This window comes from Pteronotus mesoamericanus, unplaced genomic scaffold (assembly GCF_021234165.1).
Source record: "Pteronotus mesoamericanus isolate MK-2021 breed Mesoamerican mustached bat unplaced genomic scaffold, CSHL_Meso_final contig_98, whole genome shotgun sequence".
NCBI lineage: Eukaryota > Metazoa > Chordata > Mammalia > Chiroptera > Mormoopidae > Pteronotus > Pteronotus mesoamericanus.
In genome coordinates this window covers 4,590,001-4,612,617 of record NW_026555295.1, presented here as the reverse complement: position 1 = coordinate 4,612,617, position 22,617 = coordinate 4,590,001, and the positions used below count along the sequence as shown (strand labels likewise).

The window sequence follows — 22,617 nt, the reverse complement described above, 5'->3', positions numbered from 1 at the left end:
GACCTAGCCCCTCGGTTGCAATGGTTTGGAATGAAATTCCCATTTTCTTCCTAAAATGGCACCTCTCTTTATCTCTTTTGTAAAACGACGCCTCCCTTTGCCCATCTTCTGGTCTCACTAGCCCGGGGCTCAATGCAACAAGGCTTTGAATGTTTTTACAGCAGCTTTGCCTGTGGCATGTTGGGTTTTTGTCAAGTGATTTTTTTTCAAAGTCTACAAAGGAATATCTCATACTGTCCACAAAAAGCTTATCTAGTAAAGATGCATAGGATTTAAGATATTTAAACATATTGGATTTCAGTGGGAAAGCCGACTTCTTTGTGAATTTTTGTCTGACTGTGGATTAGGTACCTGAAGTCATGGCTTTCATGTAATACTAGTAATTATAGATTTTTTTTCCAGGGAATTGAAGGTTTGTGGGACACCAAGGCCAAGAACTGTGAGAAAGAAAAAACCATGCAGTTGACCTGCCATAGACAAGGGTATAGGAATTTTGTTGATAACATTTTCTCCCTCTTAATAAAGACCAGATTATTGTGACATTTAATTTTGTCCAAGCTTATTTATTTCTATTAAAAATATATATCCTGAACAACTGAAAATTGTTTCATGGAGACAGAGTGCTGGGTCTCCATAGCTTGAGGCTGCCTAGCAATTATGCCGCATGAAATTAGACACAGTTTGTTCCAATTACTTAAAATCAGATCACATGAAAAGTGACAGAGGGAAAAAAGGGTAGAACTTTCTCATTTTATGATAGTTAAATTATGAAATCAGAAACTGCATGATGTGAGAAACAATCTAAATTTGCACTGAAACTTTGAGGGCCATATGATTGCTCTTTGAAGCTGTAATGATTCAGGTAATTTTAATGATCCAAAGAGAATTTTTCTGACACCACTTGCATAAATAAAATGTGAATTCCATTTGCTTTCTGTAATACTGGGTCTAAAACTTGCTCACAAACAGGCATGCAGAAATACTGGTGAAAACACAGAACAAGTAAATGACTGTGACAGTTCTCAATTTTCAAAATAACTAAAGGTAAATGGCATAAATATTAATTTTTATCCAGTTCTGGTCATAATATGAAGACACAACTTACAAGACAGAGCAAAGGGACCATCATCCAGCTACATTGAAGAGAGAGACTGTTGACATATTTATTGCAATAATTCAATTGAAAAATCACTGAACAAGATTTCCATAAGATGTGCAAAACTGTACACACATTACAGAGAATGTTATAGGTTGGAAATGACTTGTGTAAATTGGTCTACAACTTTATATGGCAAATCTTCACTTAATGTTGTCAGTAGGTTCTTAGTCTTTAATCAAAACAAAGCGTACTGAAGCCAGTTTTACCATAGGCTAATGATATAAACAACAGTCAAGTTCCTACAGCATCTCATTAATGTTGTAACAAAATGACATTGAACCAAACGACCTTATTCAGGGACCTGCCAACAAACAAATGGATGCTAAAATTTCTGTATTTCAAAATCAGGCTTGTATTCTGTAAGAATTGCTAGCCTGAGTAACCTTTGACTTTGATGGCTCTTAGAACTCCCGATTACAAGATTGAGGATTAGAAAAGTTGTTCCTTGTTCAAAATCTTATCGTTAGTGAGTGGCAGCATAACATACAATCGCACAGGGTCATGTATGCCTCAGTACAATTCTTCAACTAGTGTCCACGTAGAACTACTTACTATATATCCACCTTAGTTCTATTTACAGGATAAAAGATTCATTTGGTTTGTATTGTGTGGCAAGCCTTTATGCAGCAGAAGTTGTGTTTTAAACCTCAGGGTCGTGGATTGCTCTTTGCTCAGTTTCCAATCATGAGATTGTGCTTGTGATGACTGGCATTATGTTGAGTAGGGAGATTGTCACATGGTCTTAGCCTCTTATAAGGCTTATATACTATTATTTGAAAAGAATGGGTCAACCTCACTTTTAGGAATGAAGTAAGGAAAGTAGTGTTGTGAATCTCATATTGGATTATTAATTCCTCCTGTGGGCTTTGAAAATTTTTTATTGTCCATTTTGATGTTTGCATCTGAGCAGCTATTCCGTTATTTCACAAATACCAATTTTCTGTCCTGCTAGTCTGGGATTTGAGAATGGTAAACAAAAATGGCAGAGGCTTTGGAGTTGCTAAATGAGTGGTAAGAGACACAGCAACAAGGGAACAACTAGACAGAACAAGTGTTTCAGAGAGCAATGCTGGCTATGAGGGAAAGAAGAAAAGACTGATGAGAGATCGACAGGGAGAGCTTGTGCAGAGTGGAGTGGGTAAGGCTTGGCATTTGAGCTGAAACATGAAAGTGACATTGGAGCAGGAGCCTGAGTGGTAGGGACAAACTTGGCATGTTGGAAGGACAGAAAGGAGGACGGTGTAGCTGGGCAGAGGGGTGGGGTGGGGCCGAGGGGAAGGCCACAAAGTCTGAGACGTAGGTGGGGCTGGGCAGTGGCAGGCCTTGCAAGCCCTGGTAAGCAGTCGGGAGGTTCTGGGGCAGGAGCCATGAGTAGAGACCGTGAAAAGTATTTGCCACCTCCCTCTTTCACGGTGAAGCTTAGACACTGGAAGGGAAACAGGAAATATCACCAAGTCTCGGGGCTGCTGACCATTCCTTCCCCTGGTCAGTTTCCTCACCTGTAAAACGAGAAGGACAATTGAGTCCATTTTGGTCCCTCAAAGGAATATAACAAGGATTAATTAGCATCCTGTCTATAATATACTTGGAGCTCTTTAGAGAAAGGAACTATATTCCATGAAAGCAAAGCCTTATTCTAATTGTGTATTTATTGATTAAGTGACAATCAAAGACAACGCTTATGGGAAAAATTGCTATGTCTCTGTTCTTCACGGATGAATCCCATGTGTATAGATATAGAACATATTTAAACTTACATATAAGAGCATTAATGTGGTCATTAACGGGCCTTCCTAGCATCTAATCAGACTTTATTAATGAGATTAAAAGCTATGTTAATTAACATTGAGTAGACCAGAATTCAGTTTCCAGTGGCACAGATAGTTAAATTGAAAGTTAGTGGTGCCCTTTCCCACTCGTAGGAGAATAGGCTGTTGACTATCAGGATAATTTTTATCTTAGGAGGATTTATTGGGACACAGTGTTTCAAACTAGGCAGCGTCTCTATAAATGGAAACGGTGTCCTCAGCTCCTCTCCCAGGCTTTAGTTATGTATATTTCCGATTTAGATATTGTTGATTATTGAACAAAAAGTATTGGTGCCAAAACTAATTTCAGTAGAATTCCAAACATTCTTAAAAGAAGGTATGGATTTCATTTTATTATCTAATTCTGTAATACTTTTTTTATCCTATTATATGAGGAACATAGCTGGGCCTGTTCATAGTATGCAAAATATGCTGGTCTTTGACCTTGTATTGGCTGATGTTCAGAATCCCAGCATGTGTTGACATTCAGATATGGAAACAAACTTTGGCTGAATTTCATTTGTTTGTGTTTTTCAGAAGAGCTCAAATGAATAGTGTTTAAAAAAATGTACCCACTTTAATTTTGATATTTGCATCCAGCAATATAGTATTTGGAGGGAGAATGTCATGCTAACAATGTTCTTAGCCACTGGAGACCTCGGCTGAGACTGTTGGTCCAAATGGTTCAGCCTTAGAAGTCCATGTTCTAATAAAAATATTATGTCAAGGTGGTATACTTTTATATGGTCAAAGGGGCTTGACCTTATTTTAATCCTATAAAATACAGTGAAGACCATACTAAACTTTCCACATTTGCAACAAATAAACCTGTTAAAGGATAAACTCAGTATCAAGGTTCTGCAAATATCCTAAGCAGCTATTTATACACTTCACTAATCTTTGTAATTGGCTGTCTTTTACTGCCATTAATTAGATGATGTAGTATTCTATTAATAAGAGTGACACACCTCAGCATTTTTACCTTTAATTATAGATCTCACTAGACACTTAGGTTATTGACAAATAGCCTAAATGTTGCCTGATGTACACATTTCTTTTATTTTTTAAAGAGAGCATATCTGTTTATTGAATCCCTAGCCCCTGCCATTGCACCTGGCATGTGATATGCATTCCCCTCTCTGCCAAAGTATGTGTGCATACACCTATCTTTTTTGTTCTCTTTCAGCACCCTTACCCTTCTGAAGAACAGAAAAAGCAGTTGGCACAAGACACGGGACTCACCATCCTTCAAGTGAACAATTGGTAAGTAATTTGGCTTTGTGTTTACACACGATCTGCTTCCCTCTGGCAGCCTGAAGATAATGTTTTGCATTAAGTAGACACACCCAGTATTGCTGTTTATCCTGGTGACCTGTGGATCCAAAAGTGAAAAACTGTGGAGTGATAGGTGAGCGTCTTTGCTGGTATGGAAAAGAAAACAATGTATGGCTTTCCTTTCCTTTATTAACTGACACATTTTAGGCATAGTCTAAGTCAGTGTTCCATTCATGTTCACTATGGCCCTGGAAATGCATCCCTCTCTATGGCTTTTCCCCCTTCAGGATAATCACTAGAAAGAGTGGATCATCCTATTTTCTATGAAACAAGAAAATCCACCATCACATATCACTCAGGTTTTCAATTCGTTGACTAAATTTAGTTAGATTTTCTTAGGGCTATGCCTTCAAGGATAGTCCCCCCACACCCTCCTCCTGCCATGCTACCGCCTTCCTCTTATCTCATGTCCCTGGAAAAGGAGAAATTACTTATTTCTACTTTGAAGCTGTTCAAAATCTAATGTATCTCTGAACCGTGCAATACTGTTCCTAAGTAAATGTGTAGATTTCTGATTTGGGGAGAAACTGAGATTATGTACCAAGAATCATTCAACAATATTCTGACTTAATGCACAGTGGTGTGGGAACAAGGCTCTGAGAAAGTATGATTGATTACCCTTTGTGAGTGTGCTGAAAGCCAGGTTCATGTAATCACCAGGGCTAGTGTCATATTTGACGGGTATCGAAACCCAATATCCTCTAAAACGAAGTGTATCTAATTAATTGTCCTAATATTTTTAGATTAGTGTTTATGATGGGGAAACCTTATCCTCTTTGAAGTAAAATCCAGAAAAGGCCCAAAGCCTGGTTGGGGAAAGCAGAGAACTGGGAATGCCAGTTTGCAGACAGAAGTATTTCTTTCTGTTCAATAAGTGTCAAAGATTAATATTACAGAATCTCTGATTACATGGCCTAATCCATTTTGGTGAATAAATTTGTTCTTGATGTCCATTGCACCTCTATTAACAGACCCTTCTCTCTGTTAAAGAGCCCGAGAGCCTTTGGGAGAGATTTCAGATATATTAAACTCCATTACAGAAAATGTAATTTCTGTCAATATAATTCCATGTATTCTTCAATTTAGTATTTTAGAGATAACAAGCTACTTACAATATATTTGCCTTTGGAGGATTAATTTACAAAGTGCGCTATCTTCGGGACACAGACAGACTCACGTAAGCATTGCTTGTAAGGGTTATCAATTTCTATGACCTTACTGCAGCCTTGGGAGATCAATTTTTGCAGCCCTTTTAGTCAAGTGGATAGGGAACCAATGGAAGACACGCTGTAGCTAAATGTGTTACTAGGAGTTGTATTGCTGCTGAGGTTCTTTGTTGGCTTGTGTTTACCTGCTATTGTGTCTGAATTTTCAAGATTGTTGGTGCTATGTATTTGAACTTAGTCTTTCAAATTGTTTTGGATGTTATTATAGGGTAGGCCATCAATTTTGCATGCACACTTAAATTCATGTATAGTTTCCAAGTTACACTGATGGTGAGACAATTTTAATACAACGGAGACTGTATAAATACCGTATTTCCCTGGGAAATGCTCTCATTTGAGGGCCAAGGAGTGGCAGGGCGAACTCCAGTTAAAGAAGGCAAAGCCCTGCCATTCAGCTGATCTAGCAACACATGCCATTTCTCGTCCTTCTTGCTGTTGCTAGCAAACTTCACCCATAAACATACGTTGTTACCAGAGAACGAATTCCAACACAAGTTGCTTTCTTTCTACAGGTGGACAGACTCACGGGATAGTTCCTGTAGATGCAGCAGCAGGCAGGCACTCCTGTGACACCGAGCGGTATACAGCTGCTACTGTCTTAGATTCTGTGTACAGTCAGTGATCACAATCTGACTGCCTCAGTTTTGCAGTTAAGAGGGGTGGGAAAAGGACCTCACAAAATGTTATGATACATACGTACCACAAAGCAATTTCTCAAAGTATGTGCAGACTTCACCTTAGACTCCATGCTGATATTTAATTCCGCACTGGTACATACTTAAAAAAAAAAATCACTATTACTTAGTTACATGGGACATCAGCACAGTTCTGTTCTCAAGTGGCTCTGTGTGATGTGCATGTGTTCTCTCTACTGCTACGTGGCGTTAGCAGCGACTGGCTTGCACTTCATTGCTTCAAATTTGGCAACTCTTTCAACTCTAACAACTTGGTTTGTGGTAGAGAATTTCCCTCAAGTAATTCAAACTTGTAAGAGAGATTGCTTCTCTTATGTTTGATGAATAATGACATTCCCGTGTTTGATTTGAGTTTTTAACGGTTTATTAATTTCCACCCAAACTTCCTTTTAAGGAGCTGATAATTGATTTCTTTTTCTTTAGGCTTTGAGTAGGAAATGTGATGCGAACATGGGAAAACCCAGATGGTGCTTCCACTGTGGCATACTGGAAGACTAAAAAGTAGCATAACCACTCAAGTAAAGTGGTTTTCATTTTACTTTATTGTAATAAAAGTTATACAAAGCTTTTTTGAGAGCTTGTAAACATTTTTCCTGTACTGAGCATCAAGCTCAAGTTATTTCCTTTGGGAAATAACAATTTAAAAAAAAAAATCTTCATTCCCTTTCTCTTCATTTAGCCATAACATTTAAAAATGTGTCTCCCTTCCTGGATTTCTTAAAACTTGTTAACACACATGTACATTTTGTACAAACTATGAGTCACTGTTGAAGAGATTTAATAAAATGCTGAAGGGCAGGTTGGGTGTAGATCAGTCATAATTATTGGCAACAACATGATGTATGGAAACACAATCTGAAAGTGAAAAATATAAACTCATGTCTAGTTGTTAGCTTGTCAGAGAAACCCTGGCCAACACAGCTCTAAGTAAGGTTTTTAACTGAAAAATGAGATGGGAAAAGTTTGGAGCACTGTAATGCTTCTTTCATTCCATTGCTGACCTGATTGTACATTTATTTAATTGGTATAGGTGATATATACTATCTGCCCTCGTTAACTAAGGTCAAAGCATGTGGGTTTGCGGGGAAGAAGAGACACCGGGGACAATTTAAACAACAAATCTAAGTTTAAAACAAGGCAGATGTGATTAATTAAGAGAAAATTTGGATTAAAAGGAGTGACTGTTATAATTTTTGTATTTGGTTTACCTGCCAGAGTGAAAACAGAGAGGAGGAATCTGAAAATGGCTGGTATTAGCACTTATAGGGATTGGGACCCAGGATGGAATGTGAAATATAATAGAGGAGACATCGTGGGACAAGTCTATGCCAATAAATTTTTTTGAGTTGAGACAATAATGCAAGGAATTTGAGTAAAAATATTTTTATCTAAAGTACCTAAGTATTTGAGGTAACTGCATGGTTTTTTAAAATCAACTTCCATAACTAATTCCCTAAATATTTAAATCTAGCATGCTGTGGTAGACTTACACTTGAAGCATAATAATTTTTTAAATATAATATGTGCTATTAATTCATGTATTTTTCTTCCTTTGCTCCCTCACACCCAATTATGGTTTGCTCCAAAATGATAAGTAATAGCATTTGGGGTTTTGTCTCTTTGTTTTTTCGTTGTGGTCTTGGTTGTGACAAATACTTCTGTTGTATCAGCAGTGAAAACATATTATTACTATGTTGAATGTTTTAATTTTTCAACAGAAACTTCTTAAATTTGGAGATTAGATAGTTGTTTAAGTCTTCAAATATTTAGGTAGAACTTTAAAGAAAACACATACACAAAGTCAGTACTTGGTTTTTTTTTCTCCATGTTAACTTTATTATTTTTTTATATAGAAAATGTGAGTATAGGATGGTCAAATGAAAACTCCCTTACATGTTTTCACAGCAATGTTGCAGGCCTGGGAATTCCATGTGATGAAAATTTGTGCCCGCGATTGTATCTTATTTGCTGGATGCCTCCGACACATCTGCCTCAGCCAAGTTCTAGCCTAGGGTGCACTGAATAAATTTTACTATTTTTTTGTTTACTACTTCTCAGCCAAACACTTTCCCGTTAAGGCTAAAGTTAAATGCTTATTCCTTTACAATCTAAGAAGGCAATATGGATTTTAGATGCAAATTATATAGTCTATGGGAAATAGAGTATGTATGTGGGGAGACAAATCACTCTTCATCGATCGGGTGCATAAAATTCCAGGGAGCATCCTAACATCTGAGGTGACACTTTACAGAACTATCTTGGTGTTATAGTTCTCAGATTTAGTACACACACCAGATTTTCCTAGTTACTTCATTTATTGCCTCAAACTGCAAAGCATTCAGGCATCACTTCCCATTTATTACTAGTAGGGGGAAAAAAGTATGTTATCCCTAGAGATTTATGCCACTGGCAGGTAAAAATGTAAACTTATTTTTTAAAAAAATAGGATCTCCCTTAATATTATAAACAGATTCAACTGGTAAAGGTCAGGTTTCTTTCTGAGTTATGGTAATAATGTAGCAAATACTTTTATAAGTAATCAAAGATCCTATAAATATAGGTACCTGTGTAGATGTAAATGTTAAAACATTCACAAATTATCCTTTCAACTTCTGTGATCTAAAAATCAATAGGGGGTCATAGGGTTTCATAGAATTGCTCTGCTTTTTCTTCCAATATAATTTAATAATACATTTTACAGATGTTGTTTAAACATTAGGTACAGATTGTTTTGTCAATAAAGCTAAACAGAGGCATGACACAAAAGCAAGAAAAACAGATGTAAAAGAAACAGGGCACCATGCAAGAGGTACCATTCAACCACAACATGAAAGTGCAGGGTGCAGAGTGATTTTCCTTGCTTAGGAATTACCTAGGGATGAAACAACTTCACACACAAAAAGGTAATTTTATTAAGCAGGTGGCTTAACTTTTTCCCTTGAGAATTTAAATGGAACCTACATTTAAAGTAGGCTTCGTAATTGATCAATGGAGTAACAGGTGCAGTATCTTTAAAAGAAGGAGCAGAAGGAGATATAAATAGAAAATCTCTCCAGAACATCTCAGAAAGGGTTGTTGTTCTCCAAGCCACAGTTAATTGCTATGCTTTTCACCTTGAGTGTCAATTCTAATAATATTACCTTTACAGGCACTTACTCTGGGCTTAGATTATAGCAATCAGTAATACTCACTAGATAAAATACTGTCTAGTTGCTCATAAGAAAATATTGAAATCAGTCAAAAAATGTTTAGCTTGCATATTGCCTGAGACAGACCTGGCTCGGTGCCAGGCAGGCAGGGTGTTATTAGGAAAGCTGAGCAAATAGCTTGCAGGGAAAAGAGCTGTGAATTGAGAAACCTTCAGGTATTGTCACGTAGGACAGTCTTAGGGGTTCAACAGAGACACCACTTTTGTCTTCAGATTTAAAAAATTTGCACCCAACAGCCCTCTTTGAAAATGACTCTGCAGTCTGTTAAATATACTTGGTTGTGAGTTTCTTGCCACAGATTTACCCAGATCCCTGCCCCTCCCCTTTAAATCACATCGGTCATACTGTGAAAGATGAAAACCCCTGAGGAGGGAAAAACCAGGCCCTTCTACCAGGGGACCTCGAATCTAGGTGAGAAGAGAAATGGCTGTGGATGCGGGAGGTAGAAAGCTGGACTTGAAAGTCCAAATACTGTTTTGGGTAACCGCTGTGTCGTCCAGCCAGCATTCAAGGACAGTTTGTGTGCTTTTTAGGATGAGACAAGAGCGTCATGCCTGAAGTTGAGTCACTACCACCTGAGGAAATATTTCAGGACTGCTTAGGGTTGGGGTTCAAACGAGGCCCAGAGCTGAGTGAGTTGGGAAGGTGATTGATCCATTGCGAGCCCCAGGCTTCTGAACGTCAGTGATCCCGTTCAAGGCAGAGAAGCCGTGGCTTGGCGGTTGACTTCAGACAGGGTGTGTGGGTCAGCAGGATGTGTGGCGAGTCCTAATTAAGCCAGATTTGTTGTTTTCAGTGTCATAGCACAAATACTAAGTCTGAGACATGGAAAGAATTCCTTACATGTCATGAGACTCCCATTTACTTGCAGAGAGCTTGAGAAGGGAGGGGGCTGAGAGGCCTCGGGCTCCGGGGGAAGAGCCCAGGCATCCACAGGTGGCCAAGGAACAAACTCCCCTGTAAGCCCCATGACAACATACAGCTTACACAGGGCAAGCAAAGGGATGGATTATCGAGGGGAAAGAACATTTTGAGTCAAAATATTTCATTGGTTGTCCCCACTCCTCACCAATGAGATGTGTGTCCTTGATCGAGTCGCTTTATCTCCATGGCAACAGCTTCCTCTGCCTTGGATGGTCAGGTAGGACTAATTACGGAGACTCTAAGTCTCTTCCAGCTCTAATGTTGTAGACCGCATGACAATGTGAGCCAAAGGGAAGCACGTTGAATGTTCTGAAAGCTGGACTCTGATTCTAGCTTTGCACTGAGACTGGGAAGAAGGAGAGGGTCCTTTGATAAAGAGACAGACGGGAAAATTAAAAAGTTGTTATTTTTCTTCATCTTAAGAGAATCAAGCACTGTAAAATAAAAACTAGATGAAATTAAACATTATCGCAAGACATGAAAAACATGTATGCTGTCATTTTAGGACTCATAATGGAGATAAATCAGTTGTTTTTAGCAGTGCACTACGAGCCTGTGAAGGGCATGACAGATAATAGGCTTGAAATTTCTGGAATTATTGTACAGCAAAATTTGTTTTTTCCTCAGGCATTCAATCTTTTCCTCTAGTAATTTTGTACATGACAAACTTTTTAGTGGGTGTATTAATAATCTATAAGTAATGGGTTGTCAGGTGTCAGTTAGATAAGATTAAAAGACTGTTTAAGCATTATGCATTTGCTTCTTTGCATGAGTTTTATAGGTCAGGAGAAATAACTTTTTGAATTGCGGTTGTATGTGCATGTTGGGGTTTTTTCCAGCCTCTCTCTCTCATTTGGCTCCGCGCCAGGTATACGTGGAAGAACTGTATTACATTACATAAATCCTGCATGTAGGAGCAGATTGGAAACTCACACTATGTGAATCAAGGGGACACATGTCTCAGCTGTCTTCTGTAAACTCATTTTAGTTTTTCCAATGTTACTCTTTTTCTTTTGAAAGGAAACTGTAAAAGGGAGAAACCTCAGCTGAGAGGGACACCAAAGCTTTAGACGTTAGGAGTTTCCTAGCAAGTCAGGTTTAGGTCTATTCTTGTCAAATCTGTCTTAAGTGTGTTTACATATAGTTTGCCTTTCTGGTATTTTCTGCTTGCACAGACCTGATCTCCACCTATTTTGTGTCAACAGTTGCTGAGGCTGGTGTTGGGTGATTAAACCATTGAGCACCGAAGCACTGAGCTGTGCCCACAGAGAACCCCTCTCACTTACATCATCATCTTGCTCCAGGCTGCGCCTACATAAAACAAACAGCATTTCTGAGTGGTTAAAAAGTCAGCCTGAAACACGAAAAAAAAAATGGGGCAAATGTTGTCTCTTCGTTGAATAAAACAATTTTCTCAAAAATGGAGTGGAGCCAGGGGCGGGGGGGAAGGAAATGTTTCTGAGGGCGAATGTTGTCTTGGATCTGATCCGCATTGCTCCAGTGTGTAAATGCCTAGAGCTTTGTGTAAATGGTTAGTGTTTTTTAATTTTTAAGGGGAAAGAGAACATTTGAAAAACCCTCAACAACATGGATGCTTGGAACTTTGGCAAATACAGGGCCCTCCTGTTCAATGCCCTCATAGTCGTTGATATTTTCCTCTTTATTTTATTTCCATTCTTATGGGGCTTTTCAGCTTGTCCCATTAATACAGGAAATAATGCACTCTATTGGGCTCTTGACACCTGGACAATAACAAATAAACGAAAAACTTTAATCGGTTCCCATCCTGGAGAGTTCCATTTTCCTTTTTAGCCTCTTAACCAATGTGACTGAAGGACCTAATGCCTCACAAGATTAGATCCATCACTGAAGAAGGGGAAAAATATTTCTTTTCTCAAACATACTAATTCTTTCAGGCCCGTGAGAGTTATTGGTCTTAGGTTCAAAATGTTGCCCTGGCTGGTGTGGCTCAGTGGATTGAATGCCTTCCTGTGAACCAAAGGGTCGCCGGTTTGATTGGGTTGCGGGCCTGGTCCCCAACGGGGGGTGTGTGAGAGGCAACCACACATTGATGTTTGTCTCCCTCTCTTTCTCCCTCCCTCCCCCTCAGTCTAAAAATAAATAAAATCTTTTAAAAATCAAAAAAAAAAAAAATGTAACTTAGCTCAACAATGAATTTCCTGTCATTGGAAAGATCTGGCTGAATATTGATAAAGTCACCAGTCTTCCAAAATAATACACTGCCTAGGGACAAAAGTCAAATGTGTCATGATTAAAAATATATATAAGTTTCTACTATTTTGTCCCCTAGGATGCTGATTTAAATGTAAACCAGTACTTTTGGGTGTTGTTGCCTGGTTGGAGGATTTTGTTGGCCAGTATCCCTAGACTGTCTGCTGTGGTTGACTTTATTTAATCTTTAGTTTGGGTCAGGGTTCATATGTACTTGGAAAGGGCAGGGAGTAAGAGAGGATGGTGGAAAGCTAATTGAAAGAACTGCACATGTCCAAAGATATCAGGCCTCAGCCCCCACGGCTGGTCACCTGGAGGTACTATTTACAGAAGGGAAAGGACTCCATCCGCTGGGCCAGGTGAGGACGAGCGGGAGTCGGGGAGGGCGGCCAGAAGAGGCGCATCCGAATCATTCTGAGTGAGTGTGATATAAAAGCCTACTGAGAACTAACTTTGGATTTTAGTCCTGCTATTTCTTTTGAGATTGTAAATAACAAAGGGATATGAGACCTTGAAATTTATCAAAGGGGAGCCTGGATTCAAATTTTAGAAACCCTGTGCTATGGAACAAGAGAAAACAAGATCTGGATGAAGTTTTATGCATCACTTGACAGTTGAGGCTCAGGGCCTGACGATGTTACTCTGCTAATTGGAGAGGCAAAAATGGGGCTGATGCCTAGTCTAGTGCCTCTTCCATTCCACCATTACACATTTATTTTTAACAACTTTACTGAGATAAAATTCACATACCATTCAATTTGCCCACTTAAAGCATATAATTCAATGGTTTTTAGTAGTGAAGCTACCCCCACAGTCAATTTTACAACACTGTCACCACCTCAAAAAGAAAAGCTCTACCCTTTATTTATTTTTTGTTTTAATTTTTTACTATGGTAACATTAGTTAATAACATTATATAAATTCCCATTGTACAACATTATAATTTGATATCTGTATACTCTATTGTCTGTACCCTTTAGCTATCACCCCACCCCACACTTCCATCCTCCATCCCATGAGCTCCTGGCTACCACTAGTCTACTTTCTGTCTCTGTAGATTTGTCTTTTCTGGAGATTTCATATGAGTGTTACCATATACTATGTGGTCTTTTGTGATAAGCGTCTTCCTCTTAGAATAATGTTTTTAAATTTCATCCATGTTGTAACATGTCTTCAGTATTTCAGTCCTCTTCATGGCTAAATAATATTCCATTTTATGGATATACCACATTTTATTTATCCATGCATCAGTTGGTGGGCATGGAGTTGTTTCCACCTCTTGCAGCTATAAGCACTCATGTACACTTTTTTTGTGCCATTAGATATTTTTGAGAATCTTGATAACAGTATCCCAACAAACCTCTGTGTAGGGTTTTACAATTTATAAAGCACTTGCCAGTATTTTGACTATGATAATTATGTGTAATGTCGTTTAAGGAAAAAGGTAGCCACTCAGAAGTGATATTTATATCCTTTAAACTTTCTCAGTGTGACTTAGATGCCCATAAACATTTTTCAAAGATTTGACATATTTTAAGAAGAAGTCACTTCGTTAGTTTTAGTGTCTTCATTTGAAATTTTTTGTCATATACCTCATTTGAGAGATTTTTGCTGTTTAGTATAAATGGTTCCACTTGTATTTAAGGGCCTACATATTATTACACTTTGATATACATTACATAGAACTGAGGTTTCAAACTTTACTAATTGAAACAGAAATTACAGTGACCATTCGAAGGAATAGAGACAGGCCCCCATTCAAGGCAAGTCCTCTTCATTGTGTCATTCTGTAGCCTAATTCAACAGGTAAAAGTAGGAACCAAGCTTCGTTTTGAGATATCATGCCTTGGCATAAGTGGAGACTCCAGGCTTGGGAGGTTTGGGGTTGGTCAAGGCTTGGGAGCTAAAGCAAATGAAGGAGAGATCCTAGAGAAAGGGAAGCGTTCACCGATACTCCAAGAAGTGCTGGTATTCCATTGCATCATATGCGTGCTGGAGCCGGTCACTGTTCTAACATGAGAGGGATCCAGTGCCAGTCATTCAGGGAGAAGTTTATTGAAGAAAATTGTGTATTTGATCATTACATTGGCCATGCACCCCAACTGGCTGGGACATTCATGGTTTGTGCCTCTGGACCAGGATAATTATTTATAGCATCCCTTTACTCTCCAAAGCATTGCAGCTTAGATGGTAAATTATCTGGTCATTCTATTTATAATGGGGATTGGCAGAAAGTTAAAATTTGTTTTAAATAAATACATATTCTGCAATGTTTATGGGATGTTTAGTTAGATACAATGTTATTGACTTTTTGCAAATATGGGAAAATTAGAATTTATATGGAAAATGGTTCAGCATAAACCAAAGTGAGACACATCTATTGTTTGATGATATTATTACACCTATTTTAACTTTTTCATTGCTATAGGAGGTTTTGCTAGGTTACCCAAATTTCCCTATTGCTTATTCATTGTGCTAATCATAATTTTAATTGTATATATTTTCTTATATTTATATGATTATAAAAACTTAAATTTGGCAAGTTGTCTATTACATTTAAGTAAATATTTCATAAGTGCCATTTTGTTACCTATGCTTTATGTCAATAGATGCTTTAAGCTATTTTTAACTGTTGAGTATCTCTTATGCTAGATCTGGTAAGACATCCCTGCAATCTATTCCTTTAAGTTTGAGCCTAGTGCTTTGGTGATCTAAAAGGCAGCAGTTAGTAGCAAAAGAAATACAGATCCCCATTTAGGGAACAACTCTTGCTTTGAATTCAGGCCAGATTAAAGGATTTAGAAGCCTATTTTTTTTTAGAATAAAAAAAAAATCACTTTCCAATGAGCTTTCAAGGAAAACTTTGTTATATATAACCTAATTATAAAATATTTGGAAGTTATTTCAACATCTAAAGTTCAAAATAATACGTGGCTTTTGTCTTTAGTATTATTTTTTTAACTAATTAGCGATGTTTTTTTTACTAGTTTCTTGGAAGAAAATGTTATATGTAATTAACTTGCTCAATTTCAGTTCTTTCTAGGGTGATTTGACAAATATACCCATCACTGGAAGAGAAGGGGAGCCTTCTCAGAGTGCTGATTGATGGGCTTATTGTGATTTGAGCAATACACTTCTAGGGCGGACGGGGAGTGGAACCTGTGCTCTCTTCTCCCCCCACTTCCACTCACCTCTTCCACCCTCAGACACACAGATGATGTATTGCGGTCTTGGAACTGTCGGATCCTCGAGGAGGCTGAGAAACTAGAGGGAGGCACCAAAAACATGATTTCATAAGGCTTGACTTGAGATTGAGTCAACTTTCTTGAGCATCTTCAAATCATTTTTCATGCAATTCTATTTCCCAGAGAGTATAGAAGGCATAGACCCTGAAGACTGTCAGTTATGGATCATTAAATCCAATAAATAAATGTAAATCTAAAATGAAGAATTCCAACAAAAGATTTTGAAGCTGATTTCTTGGCTAAAGAACAGAGAGTTATTTGGGGGATAGCTAGAACTCTTTCCCTGAAAGGTTTATTTATGAAACAAGCCTTAAAGTTATTAGGAAATTCTGACTTTGAAAATATATAGTATATATGATTTTATTTAAATGACTGTGGTAAAGTTGAAAATAATGCCATGTGAAGGAAAATTCATGGACTCGAGGAAAGACACAATCCTGGAATTCAGCAATTACCTTCCAATGTGACATTTTATATTTGAAGATTTTTCACAAGGTTTTACTCCATAGAAATATTTATAGAAATTACCTAAGTGAATTATGTATCAATTACATATTATATTTGCATGTTGTTTATTTTCAACTGAATAAAGAATAGAACATGTAGAAATCACCAGTACTTATACTTAAGAATGCATGGTATTCATTTTTATTAGTAGTAAAATACCTATGTAGGTATTTCTAACTATTTGTAAATAATAATAAAAGATGAGTATTATTTGTACTTTCTTGATGGGTGGCACAGTTAGAGAAAGCATCTTCCCTAACATATACTGCTATTTAAGGCAATCTTTTCCTTCATATCAAGTTGATAATGTAAGTTTCTTGGGCAAGGGGAGGGTATTGCGAAATGGTATTCTTCCCTCCCTAAGTGGGCCCCTACCTTCCAGCTGACTATTCACGTATGCCCAGTGGGCAAGAAGCACTATGGGGGTGGCTGACAGTCATGTCATTGTTTAGGAACAGCAGCATTTCGGTTGTATGAGTTTCACTGAGTTGGTAGTAACATGCTAAAGAAACAAAATTTGGACTCTTCTTAATTATCAGTGAACAAATAGGGTCACAGACATCGAGGAATAGAATTAATTGAGTAAATGTGAAAGTGCCATTTCTGAAAGCGAACAAGTCATTTTTCTTTATTTTTGTTAGTACAGAGACAAAGGGTATAAAAGCATAGAAAAAGGGCACGGATATGTGGAAAAAGTCGCCTGTGGAGCTGGGAAAATGTACCTTGTGTTGTGGTTCAGATGGATGCCCGCTATAATCTCTCTACCTCTCCTGGTTCTCACGAAGAGGAAACTAGACTTAACACTCCAGTTTTGTGGGAAGGAACCAGGGCAAGCAGTGAAGGATAAACTAAAGGACAAAGGTCAACTTTTGAAAGCTGTTCTACCAGATCTTGCTCAGAAAAGTATTCAGGTATTCAAAGACTGAGAATAAAAGGAGGGAGGTGGAATTAGCAGAATGAAAAATATTTTTAAAAGACTAATAAAAAAATCTCGGGGGCAAAGAGAAGAAAGAAAAAGCAAAACTTCCTGTATTTCTTTTTAGCATAACTCAGGATCATCTCCCATTCTCCTTGTCTGATTCCTATTTTAAAATGCAAAGACTAAAATGTAACTTTGAGATGATCCCATATATCATATTTTTGAAGATGTTGTTCCCCTTTTAACCTCCCATTTCTCCTTATTAGGACTTGTGTCCTAAACAGCTAAGGAAAAAGAAATACGAATATATCTCTGTTCATTTTGACATGGAATAAAGCTGTAAAGTCAATCCACTAAATTCCTTTTCTTTTTAAACTTCTGGTTTTGAGAAAGGAGATAGTTGGGTCACAGGAAGAAATTCTAATCCATGATTCTATGAAAAAAGGAAATACAAAATTTTTTTCCATTATTTAGTCTTCTACCACCTACAGGGTGTCTAGTTCTTAAAGAAGATTGTAATTTCTTAGCAAAATGCATCTTAAAAAATATACCTTGCTGTTCATAATGTAACATGGAAAGGCAAACAGAATGTTTCCCAACCAGAAAGCATACTTGACTGAAATGTTTACCTTTTTAAATGTCCAGTTTATGGCAAGTTTGAGCTACATTCTATGAAACCAAGGTGTGAAACACCTTTAATGACTAATAAAAACTATCCTATTGTCCTGACATACATCTGAGTTCTCGGCTGTAATGTTTGGACATCAATTGCAAAAGTTTTCTCTTTTATCTTTAAACTAACAAACTCCTTAAGGAGACCCTATCAATATGGAAAATTCTAAAGATTGTGTATAGTTCATGGATATATTTTATCTTAAATTACTCTGTGGTTGCTGGAGAATGTGTATTTTATTGTACATTCAAAGTGGGGTTATGTCTTCTATTTTTTTCATTTCTAAAAACACTGTGCCTTATGCTCAAGCTCTAATATATATTTATGTATTCATATGTAAGTATAGACATATATTCGAACACACATATGAGCTTAAAATAAGTTATTTTACTGATGCCTCTTGAAATGACAGTGTTTTAAGAAGGGAATATATTCATATAAGTTCACATAAAATCTAAAGTCCTTTTTTTGGTTCAGTGTTTAGAAAATTCTTGACAATTTAGAATCTTCTACAATGGAAAGTAAAGCATTCTGTCACAAAAGCAGGGAGGATGAGACACAAGGTCAAAGGGCATTTTAGAAACAAACAGCTGGACCAGTTTATTTAAACAGATACAGGGATGGGGGAACTGACCTCTGTTTGACTTATAGTGGGAGGAGCAAGAATGTCATTTTATTACTTTGCCCAGAAGGAAAATGTTTTTGTATCTGAATTCACCCCAAAGCCATCTAAACACATGGCTTTGCTGTATATAGCATAATTCCAAAGAGAATCCATATAAGAGAGTCTATGATAAAGACAAAATGCACTAAAGAGAATCAAATGTTGAGATGGTTTTAAGATCAAAGAGATGATGTTTTAAAAAAGAAAATATTTTGCTATTAGTTATTTTCAGATAAAGATATCTACCATGACCCCAGATAATAATGTATTTCCTGTAAGTATAGGAATTGTAATTCAGGAACATTCTGAGAGTTTATGATGTCTTACATGAATTGATAAAGTTTTCAGCAATGAGAAGTTCCAAGTATGTGATCCAGTGGTTTAGACAAAGTGATTAGGTATTCTTAGGTTTCCAAAGTTTGTTATTTTTATTTTATTTAATGAAAGAATTCTCCCCTTAGTATCGGCATATCCTATAGATAGCCTACATTGGTGTTGTCAATGACAATGACTGGTTATGGCCTCCACAAGAAAAGCGAACAGCACCTAGTACCTGGGGGAACCTTAGCTGAGAGGCTGTGGTGAGGTGTGTGCTTGCTGCATGGGGACCAGCGCAGGGCCAGAAGAACGGCATTTAGTGTTAGTGTTGCCCACCGAAGATCTTCAGGGGCACGTAGACAACCTTCAGCCCAATGGGCAGAGAGTGGCCCAAGTCGTGAGTGGACTCAATATCCTGAAAGAACTCACATTCTAGAATGAACTTGGTAAGAGTCACAGATGTGTAACTTAGGGAGAAGAAGGGGGAAGCCACTGGGGCATGATGGTTATAGTTGAAATATTTGAAAGACAATCCTAAAGAAGTGAGATTAAAATTGTTTAAATTACCCCAAGGAGTTGTCCTGGTGAAAGCATTTTAGATCAAGTAAGGCACAAGCTGCTAACAGTTGTCTTGTCCATAGAATGAATGGACTCTTCAGGTGAGGTGGCAAGTACTGTACTAGGAACAGTCCAGTAGAGGCTACCCATCTACTAGGTGAAGATATCAGAGAGGGAATTCAGGTCAGTAAACAAGCCAGGTGACCGTCAGAACCCCTTCTAAATGTGAGATAGAATTTTTCTATGATTCCCTGCATTTGATGGTCATGGATTCAAACCTAAGTTTGTTATTACAAAATGGTCTTTGGAAATCTGAAGGTACAGGTGTGAAGGAGGCACGCTTTGGTATAGAGAGAACTCAAGTCATTGAATCTCCTTACGCGTAGCTTTATCTTTGTATACACAAGCAGTATGGACATCAAAATCTATAAAATGTTCAGTCATGCTTACTCTTGGAATCAACAGTAGAGTGCTGCCAGTGGTGACTGGCTCAAAACCAGCCTATTTTTAAATATCTCTGTAGTTTGGAATATTCTAGATGAGTGGCACGGTAGTGGCCATCCTTTGGTTAGGACATTGGAGAGTGGGGGTGCTTGCTACCGTCTGGTTCTCCAGCTGGGTGTCATTCAGCAAATTATTAACATCTCTTGGGTAACATGTGACCTCAAACAAGTGACTTAATTTCTCTGAGCTGTGGCTTCTCATCAGTTAAGAGTGTGCTTTCTATTTTTCGATAAATAGTATAAATCATATCCATAAAATATCATACTTTTAAAAGGACTTTAAAAACGTTATCCTAGTTCCTTCCCTCTAAGATCCTGTAGATTATGAATAGTACCATAGATAAAGAGTTGGGTTTTGCTCTCCTATCTATGTTAGTTACTATGAAAATTACTTTTGGTATATGCAGAATATTAATATTAAATAATTTTCTAATTGGTCATGCAGCGAAGGCAGCTAATGAAAAAGCAGATTTTTTTTTCATTTTAATTGGTTATTTCACATAGTGTTTGTGCTACACCTGTGCTTATAATGAGAATGGAGAATTAATCTAACCTTCTGCTCACATGATTCCAATTTTCATGGTTTATACAAGATAATGATAACCTGATTTGCAACACAATTTGTTTTAGATCTGTGTTTTAAATATTTTTATTAGCAGTTCAGGGACTTCATATACAAGAACTGATATATGTATTATCAGGAAGAGTTAGCCCCAACAGTGTCCTTTTAGTTAAATTCCACAGTCATTACTGATTTTAATTACTTTTCAGATAATGAAGAAATAAGAGTGTAAGATACTAAGAATCTTAAAGTATGAAGTATTCATTTTTATTTTAAAAGCCTGTCCCTATCTGTTTAATAGTTTGTGTCATGGGAACTCTTTTCCTACCTAAACTGGGGAGACTTACAAACTAGAATTCATACTGGACTATGAATCCTTTATTGTCAATAGTGCATTACTAAACTTTTCATTGTATTTTTTATGTGCTGCTTGTGTTCAATATATTCAAATCTGAGTTGAGAACTAAAAGCAATTTACTATTTCAGAATCTAATATGTCCTGTTCATTTTCTGTATTTGATATGTAATTCTTAGTATTAGTACAGATGGATTTGAAGAGTTAGAAATTTCATGCACATGACTTTGGAGAGCTCATATTAATCACTTTTTTTGAGAGCCAACAAAAGTTGTAAGGAAAATCTTATTAAGACACTTAAGTGATTGAAATATCTTAATAAGATGTTCATTATAAAATTTCAGGTCTAGCTTTCAGGAGAAAGCAAGATTATAAGTTCAATTACTGTATAGCTGTGACCTCGCCTTGACCTCAGACTTTGCATAAAAAGAAAAAAAAAAGCCACCCCAAGAAATCTCTACAAGGAATGCATTTCTCTGAAGTCCCCAGCAGTGTGAGTTAGTGGTGATAAACTCCAGACATTCTCTCATTTGATGGTGTGCTGCCATCCCAGTTCATTATCTTAATAGTGGGCATTAAAATAGAATTAGGTTTGCAAGAGGTAGGGAAGGTTTTGATAAAAATTGTAAAAGAGAAGTCAGAGAACATAAGATTGAAATGTCACTAATTAGGAGCGGTAACAGATGCCCTTATGGACATTTCGCTCTCTCCACCAAATTCCCCCCACCCCTCGCAATTGAAAAGAGTGGTGGCTAGCTAGTATTGTTTCCTGAAAACTCCGCTAATTCCCCCATGAAAAGATGAAATGGAAGTGTCCAACTGTGGTAAAACAGGCAAACATAAATCAACTCAGAAACCCCAAGCCTATGTACTCAAAGGTCACTGAGGGTTACAGGTTTTGCAGCATGTGAAACTGCACATAGAGCAGGGGAGAGAACCATTTTGCCAAGATCTAGCTTTGCTCTCACTGTGATTCATCTTCTCTTCCTCCACCTTCCCTCACCGCTCTGTTTTGTTTTGTTTTAAGGAATAATGATTTGCTCTACTTTCTTGGTTACAGGTTTATTAATGCCCGGAGAAGAATAGTGCAGCCCATGATAGACCAGTCCAACCGAGCAGGCAAGTCCCCCATAGTGACTGTATTCAAGTCACGCAAGCGAAAACCATCCTCAAGCCATTCACCGGGAGGTCCGATACCTGGTAAATAAACTGGGAGTGAGTGCTAGGAGCGCCTGGCAATTAAAATGAAACCAGTTTCGTTTCATAACAACACTAATCAATTTAACATCGTTATAAAATGTTTGGAGAAGGTGGGAAAAAAGCCAACAGAGAAAAGTAACTCTTAAATCATATGCTCAGTTACAATATTCTTTGTACACATTCAATATATTAATGTTATTTTTTTTCTGAGTTTGCCTTCCCAGCTCTTTCTGCTACTATGACCACTCCCTGGTGCATGGCTTGGTGTGGAATTGCTGTAAACTTTATTACCTGTCAAAAGGGCAAAGGGGTCAGGATCGCTTGTGGGACTCAGTAAAGTTCAAAGACATTCAATGAGGTAGAGCTTTTGTGTGCTTTAATAACCCAAGGCAGCTTACTTCTGAAGCAGCTTTTCATGTACAGTTAAAACATGGGATTCAGGTAGTGGTATAAATACACGATTCCTATTTCTCAGGCCTTTTGTTATTCAACTTTTTTTTTTTTTTAATAACAGCTTTTTGTTTT

General features: G+C 37.5%; 1 protein-coding gene across 2 annotated transcripts in view; it reads left to right on the top strand.

The window, feature by feature from the left end:
• Positions 1–22,617, top strand: part of MEIS1 (Meis homeobox 1) — a 131,349-nt gene that overhangs the window by 103,958 nt on the left and 4,774 nt on the right. For both annotated transcript variants that reach the window (XM_054586875.1, XM_054586876.1), the window contains 2 exons: positions 4,154–4,230; positions 21,953–22,011. In XM_054586875.1, the coding sequence (XP_054442850.1) occupies positions 4,154–4,230; positions 21,953–22,011 (136 nt within the window). The remainder of the gene's footprint in view (positions 1–4,153; positions 4,231–21,952; positions 22,012–22,617) is intronic.